This window comes from Epinephelus lanceolatus, chromosome 1 (genome assembly GCF_041903045.1).
Source record: "Epinephelus lanceolatus isolate andai-2023 chromosome 1, ASM4190304v1, whole genome shotgun sequence".
NCBI classification, from domain to species: Eukaryota; Metazoa; Chordata; class Actinopteri; order Perciformes; family Serranidae; genus Epinephelus; species Epinephelus lanceolatus.
Genome location: NC_135734.1, coordinates 50,881,013 through 50,899,302, shown reverse-complemented (window position 1 = coordinate 50,899,302; position 18,290 = coordinate 50,881,013). Strand labels below are relative to the sequence as shown.

Below are 18,290 nucleotides of genomic sequence, written 5' to 3'. Positions count from 1 at the left end.
CTGCTTTCTACTGTTTACTAACCTGTTCTACTGTTTACGGCCCATCTGTGACGTAGAATGTGACATAAAAAAACCCCATACTCATACATTAATTTTTTTTGTTGTGTTAATGGTGCGCTGCTGTTTTTGCCACCACCCGTCTCTCAGAGGCTGTAGGTGGCTGAGTTTTTAAAGGGCCAGTGTGTAATATTTGGCATGGTTTATTGTCAATCTGAATCTGAATATTCTACCCATTAATATGTTTATACAAGTGTATAATCGCTATAAAATAAAATTTGTTTGGTTTTCGTAGCCTTATAATTATGCTTTTATATATATATATATATATATATATGTATATAGCAAGGGCCTTGCTTTAGAGAGGTCGCCATCTTGCGCTGCCATGTATGTACAGCAGACCGAGTGGACAATCCAGCCAGCCAGAGAATGCGTTTCGCGTGTATAAATGAACCAACGAAGACAGCGGGAGGAAGGAAGAAGAAGGAGGAAACAGCAGAGAGTGTTAGTAGTTCGTAGATAGAGAGTAGTGAAAAGTTTTTTTAGTTATAAAGTTTGCGAATGGACCACACTTACCACGCAACAGGAGAGAATAAACCCGAACCGTCATCTGCGAGGAAAAGAAGACGCAACTTCACTCCTTGTGATGCACTCTCTGCGGCGCTTTTCCTCCTGATGATATATTTCCCCAACGATGGCAGCAGTAGCACCGAATCCCATTCTGTGCATTCAGCCTCTCTTCTCACCCGCTCAGCATCAAACACATGGAGTTCCTCATCTGTGTGCTCCGGCTCAAACAGGTATGGCTCTGGGTCTGTGTCCGCTACAAGAAACTCTTCAAAATCGCGTTCAAAGTCGTCCATTGCAGCTACTACAGTCCGGAGATATTGCTAGGCTAAATAAACAGCTGAGCTCTGTTTACAGGCTACGCTGTCAGTCAGTGTGCGGACTGGAGATTGGCGGAGCAGAGAGGGGAGGGGGTACCCGCTTAGTATCGTAAACGAGTATGTGTGTATGAAGTGTGTCTGTTACACCAGAAGAGTCAGAGTTTGGGACGGAGTGGAGTGTTACCGGAGTTTTTGGAGTGCTCAAATAAACGGGCCTTTTTCCCGAACGCTCCTCTGGTCTCCTGCTCGTGAGGGATTCATTACAATATCATAACATGGTTTAGATTTCTAAATAAACATTCACCTCGTCGCTAGACAGACCTACTCCTGAAAAACTCGTGTCTGCGCAAGGCTTTTTGTCCCTATGAGGCCACCGTCATTTACCCGACGGGAGGGGTGAGCGAGTGAGCCCTGCAATCTAGAATGTGACCACTGATGTCACTGTTTTCAACGGTTTTCAACCCATTTTACACACTGGCCCTTTAAGCTAGAATGATGATACTGGTCCCAGTGAAACTAGAGGACCTAAAGAATCCAGTGGCATCAACCATATTATGCTTGCCTCACAGGAAAGGGGCTAAATAACACTAAAAATTTCACCTCTCACCTTAAGGTATTTGAATGAAAATGGGTTCTGTGGGTGTCTACGAGTCTCCCCCTCACAGACATGTCCACTTTATGTTAGTCCCATACAGTTTTGGACTCAAACTATGCACATGTTTGCATGCAGTGTTTATTAAAGATTTATGCCTGAGCTGCATCGTAAGAGAATCTTCAAGTGTCCAGCTTTCAGGTCATACAACTTTTATGTAGCATATACTGTTGACCGGCTGTCTCCCCCAAAAACAACACAAATGTGTCTACAGTCTGTGGGTCTCAGAGGGTTAAATTAAAGGGTTAGATGTGTGCTGCCATTTTGTCTCTTGGACGACACTGTTGTAGTGCAGTGCAGCTCTGATTTGAAATGACTAAATCTAAAAGTCAACATCATAAAGTAGATTTCTTTACATTCATTTGATTCCCAATCAAAACATTCTGTAAGAATTGCTTCACCTCGTTAATGTGGACTTCAAAACTGATTTAGAAAGGCAAAATTATGGAATTTTAAGCCTGCGAATAAAAGTGTGATTAATCGTGATTAACTGTTGAAATTCAGTGATTAACCGCGATGAAAAGATTGACTCATTTGACAGCCTTAGTCAGCACTAAACAGCCTCAGATACATTCTCGGAACCCATCGGCTGTATTCGGCGTCTGACTTCCGATTTTTTGGCATTCCGGTTTGATTTGGGCGGAGGAGGCGAATTTCCGTTTCCGACTTCCGTTTATATATAAGTAAATATGCTGAACCATTGCGATGGACTCAGAGTTTGCAGTGACGCCAATTATGTTCCGCCTCATTAGTTCACCGCACGGAGCGTTTAACCTGGCAACAACTGCAGCCAGCTTAAATGTGATCGGTCAATATCACGCGGACTACAAACAGCCTACAACTGGAAACCAGGGCTCTTCCGCTCTTCTTCCTGAGGTACGATCTCTGGGGTTTGCCTACAGACTCTACATTCACTGAATGTAGAGTCTGTATATAGACTACCTCAGATACAAACCACATTATGACCTGAGTACAGTATCATGAAATGCAAATATTTAGAGACAAGCTGCAGGTTTGCTTTCACTCCTTTTCACATGTAGAGGATGCAGGAATGTTTCAGTCTCAGTGAGTCCAGTTACTGGAGAATGTGTGAATGCCTTTGTGAAGCCTTTTCAATTCACTTTGAAATACGTGGTTGTGAAATGTAATCAAATCATTCAGAACGTTTAGAGCTTTCAGAATATATCTTGTTATTATCCTGACGTATGAATGCTGCCTATTCATCACATTATGAAGACCACAGCTGAGAAAGAGAGAGAGAGAGAGAGAGAGAGGAAGAGGGGGATGTGTTTGGGAAAGATGTAGAAACAGAGAGTGGAGGTCAGAGAGGGAGTCGGTGACAGAGAGAGCCAGACAGAGACGTTTGACCAGGGCAAATACAGCCTGTGATCTGCATTCGAATTAAAGGAGTGACAGACAAGTGTGGAAGTTGTCTGTTCAGTCAGCGCTAACCTTTCACTGGAAGGAGCAGCGACCTTACAGAGGGAGGAGGAGGAGGAGGAGGAGGAGGAGTTCTTTGCCACGCTTTTTTATTGTTTTTTGTGCTGTTGTGAAATGTTTCCATCTGAGCTGCACAATATTTACATTTTCACTTTTCTTAATTAGTATTTGAAAAGTTATTTTAAGTATTAAAGTCACATGCATTGAAATTATTTGATCTGGAAGCTGCAATAATCATGTCGAGAGCGAACACAACTCACTTCCAGGCAACATTCAAAAGATGTTTTGTGACAGGGAGGGGCGTCATGATTTAAGAGGAGAATTTGATTTCAAAAAACAATTTGTTTGTACAACTAAGAAGAGTGTGTGTGTTTCAGTGTGTGGAGTGGACGTGTGGAACGGGCTGCGTGAGGAGTTGAATCAAAGCACAGATATAAAGTAATTTAAAAAACTATACAAAAAGATATTATTGGCAGATATATAGACGAGGAAAGGACATTTATGCGTATTTATTTTGTAACACTGGGTGGGACTTGGACTGTAAATAAACTGGGGTTGCTTATTTATTTACCTACTTATTTCATTGGGTGATAAATAGACTGGGGACAGTTTTATATTAGTTGTAAATAAATTTGGGAATTTGTTGAAAAACTGCTGCTCTCTATAACAGCAGTGGTTTGTTATTTCTATGTTGAAGAAAAACAAAATGATTGAATATTAAAATGGGTCATATTGCACTTTTACCACGGTCCCTAACTGTGCACGTTGGACAGACATTCAGTCTGTTGCTCTCTCAACTGCATCGTCATTTTTAATAATTTTCAGTTGAGTTAAACTGTGAAACATCGGCCTGAATTATTTTTCCAACATATCCAAACACTGGGAGAAATGGAGGCTTTGACACGGAGCTATTGAAGATAATAACCAGCGAATATCCAGCCTGTTCTCATTCTGCAGCCGTCACATATCGCTGCCTTGCAGTCGCCTTTCACATCCACATATGACACACTAGATATCCTCTTGCGCCTGCTGTGTAACTAAACAACAACAACAGAATCAATCAATCAATCAATTTTATTTATAAAGCCCAATATCACAAATCACAATTTGCCTCACAGAGCTTTACAGCATACGACATCCCTCTGTCCTTATGACCCTCGCAGCTGATCAGGAAAAACTCCCCAAAAATCCTTTAACAGGGAAAAAAAACGGTAGAAACCTCAGGAAGAGCAACTGAGGAGGGATCCCTCTTCCAGGACGGACAGACGTGCAATAGATGTCGTACAGAACAGATCAGCATAATAAATTAACAGTAATCCGTATGACACAATGAGACAGAGAGAGAGAGAGAGAGACAGAGAGAGAGATGCAGGTAATGACAGTAGCTTACAACAAAATTATTGAAAGTAATAATATTATAGTTATAGTTCTGGCTACTGTGGTACAATATGTTGAAAGTATGTATTAATATCTGACAGTATACATGTGTGACAATAGTCATATGTGTATAATAACAGTAGAAGTATGACTAATGACTAATGATGGCAGCAGCAGCAGGAGGCATCTGGCAGGACCACGGCAGCAGCACAACCACACACGTCACGCTGTCCAGGCACCGCTGTGATATGAGTTAATCTGAGAGACAGTGGAGCACAAAGGCTCCGGAGAAGAAGCCGAGTTAGTGACATCTAGAATGGCCGAGTTAGCAAGATGCAGTAATAGAATACGAGAGAGAGAGAGAGAGAGAGAGAGAGAGAGAGAGAGGGAGGGAGCCCGGTGTATTATAGGGGGGTCCTCCGGCAGACTAGGCCTAAGTCAGCCTAACTAGGGGCTGGTACAGGGCAAGCCTGAGCCAGCCCTAACTATAAGCTTTATCAAAGAGGAAAGTCTTAAGTCTAGTCTTAAATGTGGAGACGGTGTCTGCCTCCCGGACCGTAACAGGAAGATGATTCCACAGGAGAGGAGCCTGATAGCTGAAGGCTCTGGCTCCTGATCTGCTTTTGGAGACTTTAGGGACCACGAGTAACCCTGCGTTCTCAGAGCGCAGTGTTCTGGTGGGATAATATGGCACTATGAGCTCTCTAAGATATGACGGAGCTTGACCATTTAGAGCTTTATAAGTTAACAGTAGGATTTTAAATTCAATTCTGGATTTTACAGGGAGCCAGTGCAGAGAAGCTAAAACAGGAGAAATATGATCTTGTTTCTTAGTTCCTGTTAGTACACGAGCTGCTGCATTCTGAATTAGCTGGAGAGTTTTTAAGGACTTACTAGAGCTACCTGATAATAGAGAGTTAACAGTAATCCAGCCTTGAGGTAACAAAAGCGTGGACCAATTTTTCTGCATCTTTTCGGGTCAGGATAGGCCTAATTTTCGCAATATTACGCAGATGAAAAAATGCAGTCCATGAGGTTTGTTTTAAATGAGAATTAAAAGACAAATCAGAAGCACATGGCAGTGTCATCCCTGTCTAGATCAGGAGCTCATAATTACAAGATTTTGTGTCCTAATTTTGAGATAATGCGTTTTTTATTCAGTGAATAAAGTGAGCCTCCACAGACGTGCAGTTTGCAGTTATGCAACATGAAGGGTGTTTCCACATATAGTCCTATTTTAATGAACCGAGCTCAGTCCTCTTAAAGTGCACCAAAAAGTGGACCAGTTGAAAAAAAGACTCAGTTCTTTTTGTGTTCACACTAATAGTCTATTTAATATATATTGACTTAGTTTTGTTTTTACACTGCAGTGAGGGTGTGAAGCCCCTTACTTTCTAATGAACTTAAAACTGGAGGAGAACCTCAGTGTTTCTGTGCTGTAGACTGTTGCTGTTTGATGTATTCCACATTTCACATCTGGAGATGTGCAGTATCTTCTTTGGACCAAACTACTCCCCGTCCTTTACAGGCTGGCAGGGTGTTTGCTTTTTCAGGCGTTCCAGGTCAACAGCCTGTGACTTAGAGGGCTGAATACAACGGCAAAGAGCAAAGTGAACCTGGAGCGCTGTGTGTTCACAGTGCAAAGGTTAAGTGAACTGCACTGCGGGCTTGAAGCGAACCAAACTCAGACCCCCGAGTTCTCTTGGAGTGTTCACATATGTGCAGAAAATGCTGAGTCACCGCTCTGAGTGCTGAAAAGGACCAAGTGTAAAAACACCCTAACACTCTCAGTTCTGATGCAACATGATGATGATTGAAAAGTCTTAAAGGGATAGTGCACCCAAAAATGAAAATTCAGCCATTATCTACTCACCCATATGAGGCTCTGGTGAAGTTTTAGAGTCCTCACATCCCTTGCAGAGATCGGTGGGGGGAGCAGCTAGCACACCTAATGGCAGACGGCGCCCCAGACTAACGTCCAAGAACACAAAATTTTAAGTATCTCCAGCATGCCCATCCGTAGTGATCCGAGTGTGCTGCAGCCCCGACATAAAAAGTTGTTTGGAAAAACGTCATATGAACTCTGTTTTTAGCCTCACTGTAGCCTGTAGCTCTGACTGCTTCTCTGTGCTCACGTGTGCGCGCTCAGGGTGATCGGTGATGCACGGTCTCTGAAGAGCAGCAGTCTCGTTAGTACTGTTGTCCAGATTCTCAAGTGCAGGCATCGCCAGTTCCCAGTCTGAGCAGCAAAGACTTTCCTCATCCGTTGGCACTGCTTTGCATCTGAAACATCTACACCACCAGGTTTCCAGTGCTCGACTCCGGTATTCTGTGGCTGGCTGATGCTCATGAGCTGCGGCGGCTGCTTCGTCCAGTAGCCTGAGTTCCGTCTGTATACTCAGGCTCAAACAAATACGGCTCAACAAAGAAATGCTGTTCCTCCTCAATTTCAAAGTCTTCAGACATGTTGGGTTGTCCTTTGCTAAAAGACCGTAGTGCAAATTATCTTTTAGCTCTGTGGTTACTGTTGTCTCTCCCTGTGGTGCACGTGTCACGTGATGTAAACACGGGTGAGCAAAGCTCATGCTTTCGCTGGTCTTGCGCAAGCGCACACACGTGAGCGCAGAGCACAGAGAAGCAGTCAGAGCTACAGGCTACAGTGAGGCTAAAAACAGAGTTCAAATGACGTTCTTCCAAACAGCTTTTTATGTCGGGGCTTCAGGACACTTGGATCACTACGGATGAGCAGTATGGAGATATTTTGTGGATTCAATTTTGTGTTCTTGGACGTTTGAATCTGGGGCGCCGTCAGCCATTAGGTGTGCTAGCTGCTCCCCTCGCCGATCTCCGCAAGGGATGTGAGGACTCTAAAACTTCACCAGAGCGTTCCTTGGCATACGGGTGAGTAGATAATGGCTGAATTTTCATTTTTGGGTGCACTATCCCTTTAAGTGATAATAACAATCACAGTTATAATGTAAACCAGTTGAGAAGGAGAAGAAGTTATTACACTGCTTCTGTTTTTATTTTACTTTTGTTTTACCATGTATTCATGTCTGTGTGTGTGTGTGTGTGTGTAGAAATGATCAAAGCACAAAACTTCTCTGTCTCTGTCACTTCTTTAGATGGAGTCAGTTTTTTTAAGACCTTGTTTTGTAGTTGACCCTCAGTTAAAGTCTCTGATATAAAACTGTATATTAATTTATATGGTTGCCTTTATTCACTAATAGTAATAGCTGAGCATATCACCTGTTTCCTAGCAACACACTCCAATTTAACAGGTTGTATGACAGCTTCCTCAATGCCAAGCTGTGTTTTATATGAAACGTCCATTTACCAATCAAACTGAGCCTAAACGAAGCTGCTGCAGCTCTGCTGAGCAAAATGTTGTTTTATCTTCACAACCATTTTACAGATATGCTGTTCCTCCTGTTGTGACGCTGCCCTCGGACAAACTGAGCAAATCATGACTGAAATATATTAATGGATGGATTCATCACTCTTTGTCTTTGTGCACAAACACATTTTGGCCTTCACATTCAATGTGCCACATTCATTTTGCCAGGGCTCCAACAGGTCCTTGAAGTTCTTGAGAATTTGTAGATTTGAGGGGAAAAAAATCAAGGCTTTGACAGTTTTGGAAGTAGACATGAATTTGAGCGGGTCATTGAAAGTACTTGGATTTATCAGGGATTGCACAAGGTCCTTGAAGTGCTTAAATTTTGAGGATATTTTTTTAATACTGTAGAGACCCATTTTTCACCAAAGTGCTTAAAATTCCTTGAAATTCAAATTAACCCCACAACGCTGTTTTATATTTTGATCAAAGTTTTGTTCATGAAGTCATTGTCTATAGAATTGTCTATTGCTCAGTTTTTTCTTTCATGAATTGACGTCACCGTCTCAGCTGCGGCTCATTCTCCCTCTTCTTTAGAATCAGAATCAGAAAAGGATTTACTGACGAGTAGGTTTTCACTTCCTGTATGTTCACAGCAGAAGCTTCCAAAGAGGCAAAGTCTGTCGCGGACGCCCAAGAAGTACAACTGTCAAAAATATTTGTAGCAGCTTTGGTCGCTCTAGTCACTCATCACGTGACTCATCAAACGTTTGATCGTGCTTGTCAATTTAAAGGAGCCACAAAGCGACTACTGGTTTGAAAGCAGCGTAGTTGCTGCTTGCTGTTGTCCAGTCACAAAGCTCATAGTTGGCAACAGAGAGTTATGTTTGGTCAATGAAAACAGAAAACGTATGTCATCCCATTCAAACCAAGCAAGGAAGACTTGCATGCTACGTCACAACATTAGCCTGCAGTTCTCTCCTCTGTTACTAACATTACACACTTTAACACTCACCAGACCAACCAACGACCTCCGTGACGCCGTCCCAAGACTCATTCTTTTTATTTTGGTCTCTGTAACCGAACAGTGACACATTATAAAGGGTTGAGTGGGCGCAAACGCAAGTAATCAACTTCTCGATATCCATTGTGGGAACAAGTGTGCTGTAGGAACCAAAGTTTCATGGCTTGTTCTCCGGGACCTGCTTCATCGAAGCACGTCAGCATTCTGATTGGTTGTCACCGAACCACGTCAGAACTAAAGATGTACCGATACCTCTTTTTCCTTCCCGATACCAATTCCGATCCCTGAACCTTAGGTATTTGCTGATACTGAGTGACGATCCAATACCAGCGCGTAAAATACAAATGGATGGGATATGAATTGTTTTATGTTTCAACTCCTAAAACTCTGTGTAAAATATTAAGAAATAAATACATAATAGTAGAATGAATGCCATAAAACTTTTTATTATTATTATTATTATCTAGTGTTGACACAGATCAAGACACAGGTTACAGTGCAGCCACACAATTTGGCAAAAAAGACATTTTAAAGGCTACGGTAGAATGCTTTTTACCTGATACCGCATTTTAGGCAGTATCGGAGGCATTTCCGATACTGGTATCGGTTCAACTCTAGTCAGAACTCATTACCATAAAGTTAAACGAGTATTAACTCCCCTCCGGAGTGCCTAAGACGCATGGCTGACGACCAGGTCGCCCAAGTCACCAGGCTGTTATTGAAAATGAATGACTGGAAGCTCTGGTCGCTGTTGGTGTGAACGTACAGTTACACTTGCTTTGTTTTTTGGTGCATACATTAAACATACAATAATATATTAGAGTAATAAGAATAAGACAAATTAGTAAAATGAGTAAATTAGTAAAATGAAAAGTTTAATGAGTAATTAAATAAATAAATAAAAATCATGCCATAAAAAATAACAAATAATATAATAACAAATAACTACGTTCTGCTAACAGGGATGTTGGATCCAAACATACATGCAGAGACAGTGAGGTGCTTCTGATCACACACGTTTTTCCAGTTCTCAATAAGAATATCCCTCTGGGTTAACAAACTGAAAGTCTTTATCTCCATTACATAAATATTATTAACCATGTCAATCCATTCAGTAATACTTGGTATTTCTTTTTTCAGACATTTCCTGGTTAGGGATTTCGAACATGCCACCAATAATATTCTTTTTCCCTCCAGTCGAGTTTCTCCAGTCTCATCAGGTACATCAGTTCAAAATTAAAAATGATTTTGGTTAAAAAACAGTTTCAAGGATGCCAACATGGAGCCCCTGAAAGATATGAAAATGACTTGCTTCTTTGTCCCTGCACGTTCACCAACAGTCTGTCAGGTTATAGTGAGTTTCCATGGTAACGCTGACACTCTCGCTATGAAACTTTGTCTGGAGAGGAACTTCTCAAAGTGCGACAACATTTTGCATTACAGTATTGAACCCATCATCACTCTAATGCCATGCTAATGTTTTGTGAAGGATTTGATACATCACGCCTAAAAACAGTGTGGTAACCTTCACTGAGGAGCGAGACACTGATCACAGACGAGACACTGGTCATTAATTTATGTTTAATCAAAAACAAGTATGAAAATGAATTAGATGCTTTGAGTGAAAATAAAAAAAGCAGTGCTTGTGATATAGTGCTTAAAAGTCCTTGACTTTCGTTTTATATCTGTATGAACCTTGAATAATACGTTTTGTACGAGAATAGAAATTCAAGTTCTTTTGATATTTCCTGTCTTCACTGTAACATCGCACAACTGAGGCGTGTTCACACATTCAGGCCTCTCTGTCTCTTGTTGTCTCTGAGCTGCCTCTCATTATAAAAATTCTCAGTGTTACACCAGTAATTAACCTTGATCCTTGTCTTAACGTTTGCCTGTTGGGTCCTTGAATTTGTGGGAATTGGGCCGAGAGAGTCCTTGGTGGAGTCCTTGAATGAGATGATTAAGAAGTTGAGGGAACCCTGTTTCACATTCAGTTACATCTAAAGCAAACATTAAAACTGTTATTTGTTTAATCTGAGCTGTGATTTATTTCCCTAATATACCCGTAGCAGATTTTACTGGACTAATCCCTTCGCTCACACCGGCAGATGTTACCTATTAAAATAACACAGTGGGGTAGAACGACTCTTCAGGCAGACTGTGACACATGAAGGGAAACACCTCGAGTGCTTTTTAAGGCCTGTCAGTGTAAATCCATCTGTCTCTCTCTCTCCTCTCAGGACCTGACAGCCTTGGTAGCCAACGGCACGGTGACCAGCAAGCCTCCGGTCACCTTACGGCTGGTCATCCCGGCCAGCCAGTGCGGCTCCCTCATCGGCAAGGGCGGGTCAAAGATCAAGGAGATCAGAGAGGTGAGTGAGTGCACAGACAGCCAGAAGAATAATCCCCAGCAGAGGGAAGCCAATAATACAGTACATTATATTTGATGTACGTAGTCTTGTGGAGAAATGTTTAGAAATCATCACCAATTTAAAGACCCAGCAGACGGGAGGAATCATAAATGATCACTGATGAGTTCATATTTAGATACATCACAATGACAAATATTTCACTGGATGCTTTTCAGACTGTAGAGAAAATACATCAGTTTACAGGAGTTATCTCTCTGATATTTAAAACACATGGACTGAACAATAATAAGAATAGAAGCGCTGCGTGAAACCTTGAAGAGACCTTGAAACTTCACAAAGGCTGCCACTGTGTCACATGTGCTCCTTAAAGAACCACCCTCCACTAAAATATGTATTTTTCTTCAGTTAACATCTCCTAAACTCTCTGACCTTGACTATACTGACTTGTATCTGTGCAAAGTTTGTCACCAGAGAGGCATTTTCACATTCCTCTCCTGAAGGGAGGTATCTGTGCTCTTCCCTAAAATCTGAAGCCCCTCTTTCACAGACATTGTGTTATAGGGCTGCTACGAAGTCCCTTCTTTACACTGCCTTTGCATTTTTACACTGAACCAAACAACAGCATCCTGGAAGCAAAAGAGGCGTGACAGGCATGACACGTAACACAACAGCGTCGGCCTCTAACGTGACATATAACATCGCGTCTGCAGCACTTTATAAAGACTAACAATGGCATAACATGAGAATAATAATCATTTACTGTCACTGTTATATGGCAGCTGAGGAGCTCCCAGACCTCGTTGTTCTCTTAAATTGCAGACATTTTTGGTTGCTTTTCTTCTTCTTTGAGTTTGCTGCTACCAGCTGCTTTTTAAATCAGGCATAACACGCTATCAAAACTTGGCACCCATCCCATCGATGGTTCAAACATATGTTGGTCACTATTTTGAAAGCGAAGTGCTGTCTGTTATGTAAATTCTGGCAAAGACACCTGAAACCTCGAGCACAGAGTGGAGTTGTGAGTACAGAGAGCCAAGTTAGCATTAGCATTGTGAAAGTTTAGAACAAACACAGTAGAGTGTGCAGGTATTGGATGTTAACAGGACCCTGAACGTCCTTCCACTATCTACCAAAACCCCCACAGATATTATCTGCCAGTTAGCCTACAAGCTAACATACAACATAAACAAATAAAATATGAGTGATTGTTATTGGAGCCGATCAAGGCATTTTTTACTGATTGGGGTTGATTATATCAATCTATATATAGCCTGATCCAAACAAACAAGTCACAGAAACACTGATTTATTTATTTTTTAACATAAAACTGCTCTATTCTGTGTTTGTACTGTTTTAAATCAGCTGGTCTGTTTGTTGCTGAGAGGAATTCAGCTCCCTGTTAAAACCTCCTGAACAAACATCAATAATGAAGGAATTCTAACCAGGAGAAGTTTCAGCTGGTTGCGATCAAAGAGAGAACACTAGATGCCACTAAATCCCCCTGAATCTGACACACTGCTCCTTTAAATGAATAAATTCCAGATGTATTTAAAGCTCAGAAGGATTTGACATGACGAGGGGCGGAGGCTTCAGGATGAACATCATAAGACTCAGAACTTAAACTCACTCTCATTTACTTTGACTGGCTGTCTAAACTTTGCATGTCTATTACAACATGATCTGACACGACCTTATGAATTATGAACAGAAAACCACAAATGTTCCTTCAGCTCATAATTCTTCTTACTCACAGAGGCTCTCTCCCTCGGCCTTTAGCATCTGACAGAATGGTTTGCGCTCAGCTTGACTCAGCAGACTTTATGTTTTTAGGCAGGTAGAGAATCACTGCTCTGTATGTGTGTGTGTGTGCGCAGACGACAGGTGCCCAGGTGCAGGTGGCAGGTGACCTCCTCCCAAACTCCACAGAGAGAGAGGTGACGATATCAGGGAGCCAGGACGCCATCATCCAGTGTGTCAAACTCATCTGCACGGTCATCCTAGAGGTACGTATACATGGGGGGGCGGCCTGGGAGGGTGTATGTGTGTGTGTGATCTTCATCGCATCAGGCTCACAGAAGAATCTGAGCAGAAGAAAAAAAAATCAAATGAAATTCCTTGAATTTCTGAAGTTGTCATTTAAGTGTCTGAGAGTTTGAAGATGTCAAAGGGTCATTCATGACATGTTCATAAATATAGATTTGATTTTAATTTGTGCATATGAGCAAAATAAAACCTGTTCTCAGATCCAGAAACAAAAAGCAAAGTCAGTTATTTCCACATGGAGCAGTTACAGAGCAGCATGATGACTCATTAGGAGTCTTTGTGTTTGTGTCAGTCCAGTATTCGCTCTCTTTTTGCTCTGTTTTTGGTCTCCACCAGCTCCTGACGGAAATATCTCTCTGTAGCTGCTAAATGCTCCTCTGTGTTCACCAGCTCGATTCTAACTGTGTCTGTGTCTGTCTGCTGGTTTATGTTGAGCAGGTAGAGTGTACGGGTGTAAATCACTAGTTTAATCATGGTACAATATTAAACTGATGCTTTGGACATTAAGATATTTGCTGACATCACTAAGTCTGCCACAATACAATTGTGATTCAATTTTGCGACCAGTATGAGACAATATGATTTGACCGTTTATCACAGTCTGTTACAGAAGAAGCTGCCAACACTGTATTTTTTTGTCTTTTGGCCATAATTATAAAAAAACATAAATAATGTTAATAATTGTAGCTGGTTATGTGCAGTAAAGTTTACTTTAAATTGAGTCCACTAACACAAATTAAACAGATTAGCAACAAGAACATTTAACAAACGTATAGAAATCAGCTCAATAATAACTGTCAGGGGTCACAGACAAAACCAGTTTTTGGGTCTTCTGTATGTATGTACCTGCGCCACATCCTGGTAATGTGACGTCTCAGGAATGCCTCAGGGTAATTTCTTCTTATTTGGCACAAATGTCAACTTGGACTCAACAATGAAACGATTGGTCTTTGGTGGTCAAAGGTCAGTGTGACCTTGTCTGTCTCATTCTCGTGAGCAGGATATCTCAAGAACACGTTGAGGGAATTTCTTAAAATTTGGCACAAAGGTTGACTTGGACTAGAGGACGCACTGGTTAGACTTTAGAGGTCAGTGGTCAAAAGTTAAGGTCGCTGTGACCTTGTATGTATCTCAATTTGGTGAACGCAGTATCAAAAGAACTAACCTGGAACCTTGCTCTGCACGGGGATCTGGCCCCGCCGAGCAGAGCCCTGTGAATCACCATCTGATCAATCAGATCAGTCTATCTGACAGAGGCGGGCTCTGGGCGGGCGTAACATGATGAAGACAGCGCTGCGTGGTAGGAATCGAAAAGCAAACAGCCAAGATGGCAGCTGCTGAAGGACCGCGTCCATTCCTTTTAGCTTTGGAAGAAACATTAAGTCAGCTACACTTATCTTTCTCCTTGAGAGGAACAGAAGACTACCCTAGAAGCCTTCGCTTCCAGGAAGGACGTTTTTGACGTTTTGCCGACGGGATACGGCAAAAGCATAATATATCAGTTAGCCCCACTGGTCGGCAAACACATGGGGCTTAGTGCAATGAATACGTCACCTTGTTTTTTGCTCTGATTGGCTATCGTGCTATCCAATTGCGTGCGGCGGCATTTAATATGCCTCAGTTAGTGCCGCCCCTTGGGTAGGAAGGGTGTGTCGGTGAGGGCCAGACTCAAAATCTTTCTAGATTTGAGTCTAGACATTTCCAGGCTACCGAAGAACAGCTTGAAGGAATTTCTTCAAATGTTTCACAAAGTTCTCTTGAACTTGACAAGCTCATGACCTGATTAGATTTTTGGTAGTTAAAGGTTATGGGCAGTGTGACCTTGCATCTGTCTCATTCTTGTGAACACGATATCTCAGGAACACCTGAAGGGTATTTCTTTAAATTTGAGAGGAACGTCCACTTGGACTGAAGAATAAACTGATTGTTGGGGAAGATTCTTAGTCATCCAGGTCATGGAAATCTTAAGTGCTGTACCATAGGCAACTGGACTTGCTTGAGTTTGTTTAAGATGTTTTACGTCTCATCCAAGAGGCTTCTTCAGTTCCACCAACTCAATAAACTGATCAGAATTTTGTGGTCAAAGGTCACTGTGACATCACAAAACATGTTTTTGGCCATCACTCAAGAATTCATACGCTAATTATTAATCATGACAAAACTTCACACAAATGTCTAACACGATAAAATAATGAAGTGACTACACTGTATATCAAATATGATACCCCCAGCACCTTCACTCTGTTCCAACCTCACTTTTGCCCTTATTTATTCAACACATCTGACATTAAGTTACAGGGTTAAATCAACAAAGTCTTGGATCATTATATCACTGTTAAAGACAGTCGTGCAAAACCCTGTGAGTCTTCATTCGTCAGTGATGCATTTTTTTATGATCACATCCAATGACAAACAGACACAAAGCTTTTCTCTGTGATGCAACTTGATGCTAATTTAAAGACAACACAGTGAGCAGAGCTGCAGAGGTTATTCTTAATCATTCATATTTTATCCCCCAAAAACCATCACTTTGCTCTGTGATGATGTCTACCTGTCTGCTCTCAATTAACATCACATAAAAGTGTTTTTAGAGAGATACTGTCCACCTCTCCAATAATCTTACAAAATGAAAACACTGAAATCTATAATTTATGATTGTATTATAATTAATCAGAGGCAGCAGTCATTACAATGAGCTATGTCTCGGAGATTAGAGGCAGAAACAGTGAAATCAAAGGCTGTGGGAGCTCATTGGTATTCCAGGCACCTTAATCTGGGATAAGAAAAGAAATAAAAATGCTGACCTTAGCTATACTCGTTCACTTTCAAGTGCTGCTGCAATCAAAGAGTTTACATCCTTCCATTCACACTTTCTGTTTGATCTTAAATAAGAAATCTTTTGATCTACTTTGGCCCTCCGATGGACGCTTGTCTCCCTGCTTTCCACCCAGTGCATGCTGGGATAGGAAATGCACTGACCTGAGATCAACTAAATGAATGAAAAATGCATCTTTCTGTGTCCACATGTCGTCAGCTCACCTCCAGGGTTGGTCCTCACAAAGACAGAAATACAGTTCTCTGACTTTATCACTTTATAGAGCAGTTTCATGTCCTTACAAAGAATCAGAGCTCTGCAAAGAGAGACAGTGGAAAAGCAAAGGCTCTTGATACACTGACAGGACATTGCATTGACTGCTACTCCATGGAGTTAACACAAACAATAACCCCTACATACCCGTTAACAAACTTAACACTGCAAACAAGCCATAATTTCCCTCATTTCAAGCTCATGAACAGTTCAAACAGCAACAATCCAGCAGCAGATCAGCTTTTAAAATAAGAGTGACACGAGTGAAACAAGAAGTCTTTTCGCTACTTATAGGAAGTCTGTTTGATGTCTTGCTGTTGCATCAAACACACGTGGAAAAAACAGCTGTTGTGTGAAACATCAGCTGACAGTGAATGCTGATGAGACAAGGTGAGATAAAAAAAACAGCAGAAAATAAAGAATAAAATGAAGAGCATGGCTTATTTCCAGCTGCGGAAACACTGAAGGCTTTGTAATGACATGAGGAAAGTTATCAAACTAAAAATAGAAACATGGATGATGGGAGCTGGCCATGAACAAATATCTCTATCACCACTAAATACTGAACATGTGGCCCACATAGATCTGGATCTATGTGACCGTTTCAAACTTGACAACACTCTGAATGGGTCCCTTTGTATTTCCTGCTGGAATGATTCACAGTTTCTGCTTCTGCAACTGGGTTGGGGGAGAGTTACTGCCCCAAGTGAGGGAGTTCAAGTATCTGCGGGTCTTGTTTTTGAATGGGGGTAAAATGGAGCGTGAGATGGATCAGAGGTTTGGCGCAACATCTGCAGTGATGTGCCAGACCGTCCTGGTGAAGAAGGAGCTGAGCCAGAAGACAAAGCTTTTGATTTACTGGTCCATCTGCGTCCCAACCCTCATCTATGGTCATGAGCTCTGGGTAGTGACCGAAAGAATGAGATTGCGGATACAAGCGACCGAAATGAGTTTCCTCTGTAGGGTGTCTGGGCTCAGCCTTAGAGATAGGGGGAGGAGCTCAGACATCTGGAGGGAGCTCGGAGTAGAGCCGCTGCTCCTTCGCGTAGAAAGGTGTCAGTTGAGGTGGTTCAACATCTGATCAGGATCCTCCTGGGCTCCTCTCGTTGGAGGTGTTCCAGGCATGTCCCACTGGTAGGAGGCCCCGGGGCAGACCCAGAACACACTGGAGGGATTATATATCTCATCTGGTCTGGGAACACCTCGGGGTCCCCCAGGAGGAGCTGGAAAGCGTTGCTGGGGAGAGGGACGTCTGGGGTGCTTTGCTCAGCCAGGGTTCGAACTGCTCATCTTTTGATTAGTGGACGACCTGCTCTACCTGCCACAGCCGCCCCAGGGACATCCTGTCTTGTAGCATTTAGTTTTAAATGAAAAGGTCCAGCTCCAGGCGTCAGGTGTGTGATGCCGAAATCACTGACAAAACATATCTGACGACTTCGGAATGAGCTGAACGAGCAGTGTTAGCTAACTAGGTTAAATAACACAGCGCCACAGCTAGAAACAAAAACATATTGACATTGGTTGTCACTTCTCAGCTTCATTGGGGGACAGAAAATGGTTGTGGCCAGCTGTGCTTTGACTTGCAGCGTGTCATATCCGTCCACAGCGACAAGTGTCAGGCGTCAGTTTGTAGTTTTGTCACTAGATTTCATTAAAAATGTCTTGTAGCCTGTTGCTGTGTCGCTCATAGTGTGAACACAACAAAACCCTTACGTCAAATTAAATTGAGATATCTTTCGCCATAAGCAGGTGACATCCACCCAGGGTTCTAAATAAAAAGTTTATTTGGCTCAGCTGTTGCAGAGCTGCATTTTCTCCGTCACGAGCGATTTAATTGCACTGAAGCTTCTTATCGTAAAGTCTGATGCAGTCTGTGTTTGTAGGATTGGTTTTTCTTTTTTGGTTAAATGTGTTTTTATGTGTCTGTCAGACAGAGTACGTCTGTGTCTGCAGGGACAGAACGTGTTCGTCTCAGCATCTCACACAAAGTCAGTCAGATTTAATAAGCTTATTGTCCCAAAACTTCTCTAGTCTCACAGAATGTTTCTCACTGAACTGTAGGAGGTTTTTCCT

At 42.1% G+C, this 18,290-nt stretch overlaps 1 protein-coding gene across 4 annotated transcripts in view; it reads left to right on the top strand.

The window, feature by feature from the left end:
- The window catches only part of pcbp4 (poly(rC) binding protein 4), a 250,479-nt gene that overhangs the window by 169,935 nt on the left and 62,254 nt on the right, over nucleotides 1-18,290 (top strand). For all 4 annotated transcript variants that reach the window (XM_078171951.1, XM_033625743.2, XM_033625744.2 and 1 more), the window contains exons 7-8: nucleotides 10,955-11,086; nucleotides 12,961-13,089. In XM_078171951.1, the coding sequence (XP_078028077.1) occupies nucleotides 10,955-11,086; nucleotides 12,961-13,089 (261 nt within the window). The remainder of the gene's footprint in view (nucleotides 1-10,954; nucleotides 11,087-12,960; nucleotides 13,090-18,290) is intronic.